Raw genomic sequence first — 12908 nt, forward strand, 5'->3', positions numbered from 1 at the left:
CAACTCTCGGACGCTCTATGAAGACGCGAGAAAGAGCGGGGAATAGCTGCCTTGTTTTATGCGCAGCTCGTAATCGCGTTAATGAGCCATCTATGGCCCTCCGCCTATGTGAACAGGGGTCACTTCCTGACCGTGCGCAAAACCACAGTGTTCACGAGTTGAGGGAGATGCCAAGAAATTTCCACAAGCTGCATACATATATGGCAGCGTGCTGGCGGCTGCGATATTTTGTTAAGGCTGGCTAACCTCTCTGGCTTTCTCCTATCTTTCTCTCTCTCTCTCTCTCTTGTTCTCTTGTCGCAACAGATCATGTTTCTTGAGCAGGAATATACTATAAGTGGACATTATATGGCATCAAGATTATGGCGTGACGCAAGTGCCCAATGTGCGCAAACTCTGCCACTAGTTGAAAAGATTTCTTCGTTAGACAGCTTGCAGTATTTCTTTTATCCGAACCGCTCTTTCAAAGCTATTCTTTTAAACTCCTTTGTGTTCTTCTCAGATCTGCTATAATATTTAATATGTAGTATCTGCTGTCAATAATGTACAGTTTTCAGACATTGCCTCCCCTTAGTGCATCACTCACCGATGCTCTGTTTTGATGTTGAGCGCTTTCGCACATAACACGATTTCGCTATTTGAATGGTCGGATCGTGCTTCAAACCTGAAGCTTGTCTTTATCGTACGCTACCGTTTATACGCTCCGTAGCTATGGGATGGACGAATGGGTTGTCCTTTCTCTGGTGGCCGGCGATGCGAAAATGTGCTTATGCAAGCAATAACTTATCAATGTGCACGCACCTTTGAACCGAAGCTTTCTATGCGAGCGCTGCCGGACTTCCCAGACAGTGGCTGCGGGCTGCTGTCGTGCCAAATAGCTCACACGAAGGACAGCTCCAGCATCTTTACAACCTTTACATCTGTACTTTCATGCTGACCTTGTTTTCTACGGAATTACTCAGGGATGATACCTAAATATCCTCATTGCGACAAATGTACGTCATCCAAGAGCGCAATTTCTTTAATAAAGCACCCCCTTCTACGCCTACTTTCTTAGGGTTTGGCGTATCTACTTGATCGGTCTTTCGCCGAGTAAAGTGCAATTTACTATTGCGCTATCTTGAGGATCGGTCCGCTCTAGTCGGCGCGCCGACCCTGGGTACAGTGTCATAGCAAATGGGGCCAACTCCGGAGACTGTGTAATGCGCTGTCACGTGAGTCACTTGGTGGTGGTCTCCACGTCTTGCTATCTTCACCGGCATATCGCTATGGTGCAAAATGCCCTACAGAGTATAATCCGTACCATGGCATTTATTTAACCGCTTCACGATAGCTTCGCTTTTATGATTTCAATATATGAGTCGTATCTGCATAATTCTTTCCACTTTCCCACTTTTCTAAGTCCACTTTTCTTCTTGCCTGTTATTCAGAACGAACACCAAGGGTCGGTAAGCACTTCGCCACGAGTAGGAGAGGGATAGACAGGGAGGTTAGCCAGTACATCGGCTGCCCCGTGCTGGGCTAAAAGGGGGCAGGCACCGGAAATTCAAGACAATATCCGAAGGCGCAAGCAAAAAAAAAAAAAAAAAAAAAAAAAAAAAAACTGAGCAACTGAGAAGAAAACTGCACATGTGCGCACTGTCATACATGACAGGAACACATGACCTCGAAAAACGCATGACCTTGAATGACAGTCCGCATGACCTCGAAAAACGCAACAATGCGTTCAAGGCTTGCGTGATCTCGCGTCGAGGAAATTCGATAACTCTAGGCGAGACCATGCATTGAACATGCAGGAACAAGTTTTACATATTGGCAATCTCGCCTCGAGTTATCGAGCTGGGCAAAATGCATGATTCTGACCTGAATATTCAACATCGAGGAGCCGAATAGACTTGAGGGGGAGTGGTCAGACGTCCACCGCGCTCCTTAGAAAATGCACTCGCCTTTCATGCTTCTGAAGGAGAAAGTAAATCTAAGGGGAGTGGGAAGGGGCAACAATAGCAGAAATTTGACCCGGTCGCTCTGTCCATTTACGGAGTTCTTATCGGGTGTGAAATATACCCTCGATAGTTGTCAGCCTATAGCTCTTCTTGGGGAAGTACACAGGCGTCAAGGCGGACGGCGCGTGTTGTGTCCGCCGTGTCCCCCGAAACGGCCACAACGGGACGGGCTTGCCCCAAGGCCAAACAATCGCAGTCTCGCTCCACCTTTCAATGCGCGAAAAGTGAGAAAGAGAGCCGAGGCTCCTTTTTGTAGTAGCGTGACTGCCCTCCCCCCAACGGCACAGGGGGGCGTCGAGCGATACCCGCCGTGGGACGTTTCCCTCCCGGGTGACGCGCCGGCGGAGAGAGGCGACGGGGGAGGACCCGAGGGCGAGAAGAACGCGGCCCGGTGGCGCTCCCAGCGAGACCACCTAAACATGAAAGTTACCGCCGAGTCGGCAGCATCTCCGCGCTGCTCCCGCCGCGATCTCCTCTGGCCGGCGGACGCAGCGCATCGCTCATGAAGCGGCGGTTCCTCCGCTGGCTCATCGCCGTGGCCCTGGTCGCCAGTGCCGCCGGCCGCCCCCTCGCGGCCGCCGACGTGGTTGTCAAGAACCAGCCGCTGACCGTGGCCCTGGGCCGCTCGGTGTTCCTCAGCCCATCGGAGGACCTGCGGATACGGGTCGCGCCGGGAGATCGCTGCCACGTGCACGTCGTTGAGGCTGAGGATGGCGAGCCTGCTTCAGTCCTGTCCTGGAGTGCGCCCGGAAGGCTGCAACCCTCGTCCTTTCCGTGCGGATTTGGCTTCGGCAGTGTGTCCTACACGCATTTTGGGTCCAAGATCGCGCCGCTTCTGGACAGGGTGCGACTGCTCGTTAAGTACGAGGCCGAGAACGAGACGCTGATAGTACCCTTGCTGCTGTCGGTGCAGGTATCGCCCGAGCCGTATCAGATCGCAGTGAAAGTGAATTCGCTGTCTGTGCCATCGTTGGGTGGCGAAAGCCAGCCCATCAGTGAAGATGTGCTTAGTTTCAGTGCTGTGGAACCGGGAAGTGTTTGCAGGGTGCGTGTGCTGTCGGAGGTTCCCCGGTTTCCCCGTTACGGTGAGTTGATCGGTGACGTCCCGACACAGTTCGCAAGTTGCGAGACGTTTCTGCAAGGCGACGTCCGGTACCGTCACACCGGTGGGTCGCAGTCATCTAAGTGGGACTACGTGCCGTTCCTCGTAGAGGTCACCGATTCATCAGGTCATTCATCGAGAAAAGAGCGTTTTCACCTACCCGTAAAGATCGAGGAAGGGATTGAGAACTCTGTTCCCCAGCCGACTTTCGCGTCCGAGCTTCACCTAGACGTCAGCCAGTTCATAATGACCCCGTTGACTCCTACCGTCCTTGCTGCGGAAGACCCGGATAGCGACAGTGGCGCCTTGCTGTTTAACTTTAGAACAGTGCTCAGTCCTGAAGAAGGGCATTTCGTGACAACCGATGACCGTCGTGTGCCAACAACTTCGTTTTTCCAAAAGGACGTTCAAGCACTAAAAATCGCTTATGTGCCTCCTCCTGCGCAATCAAATGACAGGCGAGTGTTCCGAGTGGAAGTAGAAGTGATCGATCAGGAAGGCGCGGCTTCGGACCCATTCTCTCTCACGATTGTCGTGAGGCCGACAAACACAATGGCCCCTTTAGTTACTAAAAACACTGGAATCACGCTTGTTGAAGGAAAATTGAAGAATATTGGTGACAGCTTAACTGTCTCGGATCAAGATAACCGCGAAGATGTTTTCTTCACTGTCGTTGACGGAATGAGGCACGGAAGTATTCTGGTGGATGGTGACGAAGCAGATCTGTTTACGACGGCCGACTTGGATGAAGGGCGCGTCGCATATCGACATGATGGAAGCAGTACAAGCACAGACAACATCGTGCTTAAGATGAGCGATGGACGACACGATGTCGAATTTCTTTTTCCCGTCACTATTTACCCGGTGGACGATGAACCGCCTCTCTTGGATATCAACACCGGCATCACAGTCCGCAAGGGTGAAGACGTCCAGATTTTATCCCGCTACCTAAGCGCCACTGACGTCGACAGCCATGATTTCGGTATTCTCTTCGAGCTGCTGCCCCCGTTTCCAGAACACGGCACATTGCTGATGAAGAAGCACGACAAGCCACCCGATTCTTTCCATTGGCTTTTCAAGGACGGCTTGTACGAAGCTGAGGTGACTAAGTGGGGGCAGGTAGATTTGCTCGAAGGAAACCTCTACTACCGCCATTCGGGAGGCCACGTGTCCGAAGCAATCACAGACCGTGTCTTCTTCCGCCTCTCTGACGAAAACGAGCCGCCAAATGAATCCGGAATAAACGAGTTCTTGGTAAAGATTCTTCCTGTTGACGATTTGCCACCGGAGAAGCACCCAGACGCCACGCTTCATCTCCTCGTAGAGGAGTTCCAGCTGACGGCGATCACGAAGAAGGAGTTGCGTTACCGCGATCTAGACACGAAAGAAAAAGAGCTCCGGTATCGTATTACGAAGCCGCCTTTCGACACGGACGCTAGTAACCCGATGAGCGCTGGCACGGTGGTACGCATGGACGAGCCGGACACAGAAGTCACAGAGTTTACGCAGGCGGAAGTCAACCACCATCAAATCGGCTACCAGCCCCCTTCGGCGGAGCTGGGGATTGTGCCTAGGATAATAAACTTTGACTTCGAGGTGTGCGACAACGGCGGTAACGTGCTCCCCGGCCAGATTTTCACCATTCTCTTGCAGCCCGTTGACAACAAACCACCCGCGGTGCATAATCGCGGCATAAATGTTGTGGAAAAAAGTTCGGTGGACATCACCCTGGAGGACCTCGACGCGATTGACACGGATACGCCGAGCGAAGAGCTAACCTTCGTTCTCATTAAGGTTCCTGCCTACGGAGCACTTCGATTGGCAGGAGATGTCTTAGATGAAAATGATTTATTCAGACGCTCAGACATTGCGAGTGGTCAGTTAGCGTATGAAAACAGGGGTAGTTCTGGAAGAAAAATGGACAAGTTTGAATTGGAAGTTCGTGATGGAATACACCGAGTTCCGGTAACGGTTAAGGTAAATATTAAACCGCATTCGGAGGAGTCGCGTGTTCCAAAAAGGCCCGGAACCGTTAACGTTCTTTTGACTGCTAAAGAGGGTGGGAAGGCTTTGTTGGAGAGTCAGTCCTTCAGTATACAAAACATCAATGACCCTAAAGGTAGTTATGAATTTGTTCTAACACATGCTCCCAGGCAGGGCAGTATTTTTAACAGCGGGATAAAAGCAAATCGATTCTCTCTGCAAGATTTGCTGAAGAGAAGAGTCTTCTACGTTCACAGTGGCACCGAGACTGGTGTAAGCGGTTCGAGTGACATTTTTCAGCTCAGCATTACTGATGATTCCGGAACAAGGAGACTGGATGATGTTCTTGTTCACGTGAAAGTCGAACCTGTGGATTCGATGCCACCACGCATTCTAGTCGGACCGTCTCTCGCCGTTCCCGAAGGCGGCAAGGCCACGATCACGCGCGTGCACCTCTCGGCTACCGACGTGGACACGAACGACGAAGACATCCTCTGCAGCATCGACGTGCAGCCCAGCCACGGGTACGTTGAGAACGCGTCACCATCGCCGGGCTCTGAGCGTGTGCAGGTGGGCGTGCCTGTGTCGGCATTCGCAATGGCCGAAGTGATATCGGGTTGGATAAACTACGTTCAAAGCATACATCGAGGATTTGAACCGCTGGAGGACAACTTTACCTTTGTTTGCTCCGATGGCGTGAACTCTAGTCCTAAGCACAAGTTTCACGTGCAGATAACGCCAAAGAACGACGAGGAGCCAGAAATAACGGTAGACGAGATACTTGTGTCGGAAGGTTCTGATGCGTCGTTAGAGGACGTCGTGACGCAAGCAGCGGACATGGACAAGCCCAGTGACAAGCTGACATTCCGGGTCACGAAAGCGCCTCTGCACGGGAAGATACTGTCGACACGAACGATGCAGCTAGAAACATTCGACAGCGACGACGTCTCAGCGCCGTCCTTTGTGGTCTACCGTCATGATGACAGCGAGACGACGGCAGACTCATTCGAGCTATCTGTCAGCGATGGACAACACGAAAGTCGAAAGCAAATCTCTGTTGTCGTAATGCCGGTAGATGACGAGACACCTCGGCTCGCTGTCAATGATGGCTTGGAGGTTGGACTGGAAGAAAAGAAAGCCATCACAAACCGCGTCCTGAGAGCAGAGGACATCGACTCTGATGATTCGAGCTTGACATACATTATAAGAGACATACCGAGACACGGGCAGCTCCAGCTCTTGAATTCCACCACGTATCAGCCTTCGCGGAATTTAACCCTAGCTTCTAACTTTACTCAGCAAGATATTGACAATGGTCTCGTAGTGTACGCGCACACCGGAGCGCCCGGAGTCCGCGATCTTATTAGACTTGACGTCACAGACGGTACGAACTCGCTTATCGACCAGTACTTCTGGGTGACCATCGAGAGCATCGACGTTATTTATCCGGAAGTGGTGAATAGAGGAGTAAGACTCCCCGAGGGGGGCAAGGTGACACTCACCACGGCCGCACTGAGCACGACGGATTTGAACAGCAACGACGAACGGCTTCGGTTCACCATAACCCAGTCACCCGCAAAAGGTCACCTCGAGAGCTCGGACGCTCCGGGAGTGATCATCAGATCTTTCACCCAGCTAGACTTGGCGGGGAACAAGATCAGCTACGTTCACACCAGCAAGGACGAAAGCAAGCTCGACAGCTTCGAATTTGAAGTGAGTGACGGGCGTAACTCGGTGTTCCGTACCTTCCGAATCGCCATCACCGACGTGGACAACAAAAAGCCCGTGGTTTTCATTTCGCCCCTGAGGCTCCGCGAAGGCTCCGAGCGCCTCATCACGCCGTTCGAGCTCAAGGCCGACGACATGGACACTCCTGACAAGAATGTCCACTTCCGCGTCATCCACAGGCCGCTGCATGGCCGCCTCATCATTGACAGGTCTCGCGAGACCGCCTCGTTCACCATGGCCGACCTGGGCGACAACAGGTTGTCCTACTCTCACGACGGCAGCGACACAACGCGCGACAACTTCACTTTCGTGGTCAGCGACGGCGTCCACCGTGACTTCTACGTCCACCCGAACGTGCAGCACCCGACGCGCGAGCCGCAGCTGTTCCCCGTCCACGTGGTCGCGGTGGACAACAGCGCTCCCCAGATGGCGGTGAACCGGGGAGCCTTCGCGCTCTCGTACTTGGACGGATCACGCCGGCTTGGGTTTCGCTTTAGCAGTGACGTGCTGCGCGCATCTGACAGCGACAGTGTGGATGCCAGGCTAAAGTACGTGGTGACCCTGTTCCCTAGCCACGGAATCCTTGTCAATCGCGCCGTCGGCAACCGAAGCGTCGTGGAATTCACGCAAGGTGAGGTCGTGCTGCCTCTGTGGTATTCTGACGCGTGGCACATGCCTTTGTGTACTGCACCGAACTTGAAAACTTCCGAAAGTAAGCGCTTTAATGTATCCTTTCATTAGTTAATATATTGCATCTATTGAACAATATTGAAACAACATGTTCAGTTACTGAAACAACGCTGACTAGTAAAAATTTATAACGCTTGTATTTTTTTCCTCAAAAATCAATATACCACGTTTTTTATTATATCTTTCATTGCCTATCGCAGATACCGCTGTTCCACCTCCTCGGGGATAGCTTGAAGGGGCGGGCATTATTTGCATGACAAATCGCAGTGTTCAGGTTGATAATTGGGAAACAATCAGAAACAAAATTTCAATTATTAACTTTAGGGTACATAATGCAGTAATGCTGTTGCACTAACGAATTCAGGTAAAACAAAGTACTATTCATTGAACAGAAGTTTAGAGACGAGCAGCAGTTTTTGAGAAAATCGTCCTTAAATTAATCTGCTAATATGCATAAGCGTTGTAGTTTGTTGCGTCCTGAACTGCGCGAAGGAGGTTTTGGGGGAGCTATTAATTAAAATGCCTATGTATACGTATATGTAGAAAATTTTAGAGACGAATATCTCAGAACGTAGGCTCAGAACGTAGGCTGAGCGTCAGATTATTTCTAAGCAGATATGAATTCACCAGTGACCGACTTCCCTATTTCGCAATTTAAGATGTGTCCTAATTAGAAAACTTGTCATTGCGGCAACTGAACACTGCGATTTGTCATGCCGTCCACCTTTGCAGGTAATCCAGCTTAATTGTTCGAGCTCAGTTTTATGCCACAACCGATATTTTTAATCTCATCGATAAAAAATAAAAAAACTCGGTATACTACATAACTCGACTTTGGAATTTAGACTTTCACTCAGGCAGAACAAATGTCATGCCATTGAGCTGTACACTAAAATCCTTTATAATCAAATAACAGAAGCGCAGAGGACAATTACCAAGAATGATATTGGCTTAAGTATTTCCGGAAGCTTTAACCGGGCTTTAACCTGCATATGTCTGACCATCAGTCGTATTTTTGTGCCAAACAAATCATATCAGACTTCAATGACACGATGGCACTGTAAGTAAGTAAAGCTGTGCCATCAATTGCTGCTTGTAAAGCTAATAATAAAAAGAAAAAAAAAAGCGCGCCTGAGCACATCAGGTCGAAACCGATCGATTCATCATCCGGAGCACCGAAAGATTCTGCGCGAGCACCTCTGCCCGGCTGGCGATAAGGCTGCTTCATCGCTGCCACTGTCGATACTTGTTCATTTCTTTTTGTCTTTCGTTAACCGGTTAGATAAGTGACGAACAAACATTGAATGTTTCTGATAACACTAAACAAATTTTTTTATGACCGTGCCAAAATGAGTGAGATGTGTTTTTCTTTCTTTTCTTTTTCTTCTTTCTCGATTTTTTTTCTTTTCTTCTTTTCATTTTGTTTTCGAAGCGCTGCCTCTGGTTCGCAAGTGTACGTGTATGTCTTCGCCTGTATGTGTCCGTTCGAGCGCGCGCGTTGTATGCGTGTGTGTGTGCGCGCGCACGTTTGCTTATGCAACACGCTCCTACTTTCGTACTGGGTAGATGTCGTCGCGCCAGCATTTTCTGACTCTTCAAAAATGGATAAACGACCAAAACTACTCACCGTCCTGTTCTTTTATATTTTTATATATAAACGACGCACTGTCTAAAAAACTATATAAAACGTGGGTTTTGTACAAAGTTATCACCATGCATCCAGTCTGCCATAAATGAGGCTCAACAGCCGTAACAGGGTCTTGATCTCGAGTGTCGTTCCTTCAAATACCTCGAGTGCGATTCCCTATTCCAGGCGTTACGAAAAAAATAAATCACTCAAGAACGAATCAAAAGCAGATGACTGCTCTTATTGAATATTACGCATCGAGAACAGCTGCACATCTATTCTAATGGGGCGGTTTCGTCCGCCAGCTCCACGGGTGCTGTTGTCATTCTTACAGTAGCAGCGCGGTTACAAGGAAATTTTACGTAGGACAACATCAACCGCAGCAGAGCTCACTGCCTAAAATACTGCTGTAAAGTATTTTCTGCAAGAGTAGCCCCACAAGTGGCTCATATTTGGGACTGCATGGGCAGCCTTTCCGAATTTCCATGTCTCTCCTATATGACACGACTCATGCATAGTTCGTATATATGATATAAGAGAGGACCACCATCAAACTCCCAACAAAAGATATGACATCTTATTTCAGTGGCTTCCACCCCACACTGTCATCGCTGGTAAGGCTTCTTAGTCAGCCCTTGAAGGAACCCGAACAGTTGGGGTACTCCATAAGTACAAGCGCCGCAAGATAACCCATTTTCCTGCCTCAAACTATATGACGCATACATATGAGTCTTCTGCGATTCTCGAAGCGTCTACATACACTAGTAGGTCCCATCCCTAAACTACGAACACTGGTCCGTTACTGTGGAATCATTGTTAGGCATTACTCTGGGAGTGTGTGGTGCTGAGCCTATAGCTTGACACTACAACTACGAGGCAGACAAAATGCATGCCACAAAACTGCGCTCGGCTTTGCCAATGAAAGGCGTATCCCATGCTTTTTGTATCTTTCAATCGTATATTTTGGCATAAAAGAAAAGAGCCAGCTGACAATATAAGCGCATTGACATTAAATCGATTCACCTGATACAATTCATTGAAACTTTATGTCCACGAAAATGTGTTGACAATATACACAGCTAAAGTAAATCTCGCCTACCTGCTGCACGAAGATTGCCGTTCATTCGCTTCGTAGTCACTGCAAGGACTGCGCTATATATTGCTGATTGGGGTTCTCTGCTGCCCGTATCTCGTCCACTGGAGAGCTTGCCATGGCCATGAATTTTTCGCTCATATTAGCGAACCATATAAGCCGCTACAGAAGGGGAGCTTCTTTCAGTTCTTTCTCAACGGTTTCGTTAAGCTGCGTGCGTTGTGGATGGTGCTAGCAACACAAGAAGCTCACGATGGGCAGGTATGCACATCAGCAAATTATGTTCCTTAACACTAGTGGTATTATTTTTACAGCGTAAGCTGTTATGGGCTCATTCCGATAGCCGCTTCGGTTGGCGATGTTGTCCACCGCCACCGGTGTCCGTCGCAGCCCTGCCAGAGCGCCGGTGGTGCTGTATCGAATCACCAAACTAGCCTGGCTGTCGTTGTTGTTGTCTCCATACATGGCTCGTACCCACGAGGGGGATTGGCCCACACCGGATTGATTGCAAAGTACGACCAACAAAATACCCAAAGGGGTAAAGGCAAACGTTCAAAACGAATCATTAGGCAACTAAATGAGAACACGAATATTGAGATGGTTTATACATAAACTTGGGGGGGGGGGGGGGGGGATAAAGTGCCCCACTGTCGGTACCTTAGCAGCGTAATCTTCTGGACTCTTCAATGAACTTGTGCAGAGCAGTAATCATCGACCCATGGCTTGTGCCTAATTTACAGGCACCAAAGGACAAAATGTTTGGCGTTGTAAGTGCTAAACCCCGATTACCAGTCGGAAATATGAGGAACATTCGGCGGAGGGAGGAGAACCGGCGGCAAGAAAGAAAGAAATGGTGAATAGTTTCTGGTTCATTACAAAAAGAGCAGATGTTAGTCATGGATAAACCAGATCTATGAAGGTAAAAATTTAGGCGGGGAACTCTCCAACGGAAGCTCGATAATGTCATCTCGCATTCTTGTGAAAGGCACGTGCTACTGTTCCACGGAAATTTTAGATGTCGAAAATCGTCAGCGGTATGTAGGGATGTCTCATCAAAATTTGGATATAAAAGGCGTTTAAGTCTACTCCTGATATAAAGAAGAAATCAGGAAGAACCATTAGGACCGGACCACTTGGTGACAACGATGCGAGCAAGTCAGCGAAATCATTTAAAAAGATTCCACTCGTGCTCGCTGTGTATAGCTTAACTTCCTCTTCGTCATCATTCATCAGTTCTTTTGTTTTCCTCCCATCTTCATTGGTGCAAATTAGTACACAAGAGAGCGCTTTCACGGGCCGGACTCTGTTTTTTATCATTTCTCTCCTCAAGAACAGCGATCTCGACGGTTGAAATAAATGTTTCCTCTCTCTCTCTCTCTTCGTGTGATGTAGGCTGATCTCGTTCTGTGCGCTCTGAGCTGCATGCTGTAAACTTGCAATAGCTTGATTTCTTCGATAAATATTTCTCTTTCGATCTTTATTCTTATTTTTTTTATTGCTCAGCGCGGTTACTCGTTAATGATTCCGCCATAAAGTTTTAGGCCTGCTTGAAAAAATGATTTCGATGACGCTCATAACCTATATGCTGTTAAGACCAGAGTATGCTCCTACTATATATGGCTAGATAATGTTTGCAGCACATCACTTGTTGTCATAAACCTTTCAGTGCTAGCATTGTCATTTATATGTGTGTGATGCTGTTGGAAATGGTTCTTTCTTGCACCGTAATTAATAAATTTGTGTTAAACACACACGGTGGAGAATCGGCTCTACTTGTGTGCTCAGCACAAACACAGGCTATTGTTTGTTCCCTGAGACATCGCAAAGCCATTCGCGATGATGTCCTTTGCAGCATCACCATAATGCGTTTTATGTCTAGACCGCACGCGTGCGCAGAAAATGCACGTCGTTTACTGCGTTCCTCTTGCCGCCCCTGACGCTATCGAGACAGAAAACATAAATCAATGTCGCTGTGCTCAGGTCCAGATTCGCCCACAGTAACATTAGTCACCGTCGTGACAACGACCTCGTCCGACTTGCCTCCGTCGTTCAGTTCGCGCAGCTTCTTCATCGTTTTTTTGTTTTCGTTTTTCTTTTTTTTTTTTTTTTTTTCTTTCGCGCTTCGTCTACGTGTCTCGACAGCGAACTTGTTGTTTCCTACCACCGGCGGCATTTGCGGAGCATAACTACTTTTCCTGTCTTTCTTTCTCCACTCCCGCCTCTCTTCTTTTTCGCTCTCTGTTGCACTCGATGGAAGATTAAGTCTGAGCGGAGCGCGGTGGCTCCCGGTTGTAGCAGCGCGCGATCGCCACCGAAGATAGAGCAGTTCACAGTCGCGTGCGTTGTGCGTGCAGCCGTACTATGCGTGCACACAGCAGCTGAGCGACGCGAAAGCGCCGACGACGTCGCGCGCGCGGACCTCACAACGTGAGCGCGAGACGCATTTAACTGCCCAGGGGTTTCGTCCTGTTTGGTTTACGAGTCCCTCAACCAGCAGGCCTCGCCGCCATTGCGTCCTGCGTTGCACGCGTCGCGATATATCGGCCTGCGCTGGCGTCCGACCGGCACGTGCCGTGCGAGCGGCGACGTGGAACGGAATGTGAAAGATATCAGCCATCGAGTCCCCAGCGCCGTGCCTACTGCGCACGCCGCTTTGCTACTTCGGGGAGATTGTCGAACGCG

The 12908-nt window shown here is 49.3% G+C and overlaps 1 protein-coding gene across 1 annotated transcript in view; it reads left to right on the forward strand.

Annotated features, from left to right (window-relative positions):
* The first annotated feature begins 2434 nt into the window (after positions 1–2434).
* Positions 2435–12908, forward strand: part of LOC119448097 (FRAS1-related extracellular matrix protein 2-like) — a 219057-nt gene continuing 208583 nt past the window's right edge. Inside the window, 1 exon segment of the mRNA XM_049665130.1 lies at positions 2435–7447. Coding sequence (XP_049521087.1) covers positions 2506–7447 — 4942 coding nt within the window. The 5' untranslated portion in view covers positions 2435–2505.

This window comes from Dermacentor silvarum, chromosome 4 (genome assembly GCF_013339745.2).
Source record: "Dermacentor silvarum isolate Dsil-2018 chromosome 4, BIME_Dsil_1.4, whole genome shotgun sequence".
Taxonomy (NCBI): domain Eukaryota; kingdom Metazoa; phylum Arthropoda; class Arachnida; order Ixodida; family Ixodidae; genus Dermacentor; species Dermacentor silvarum.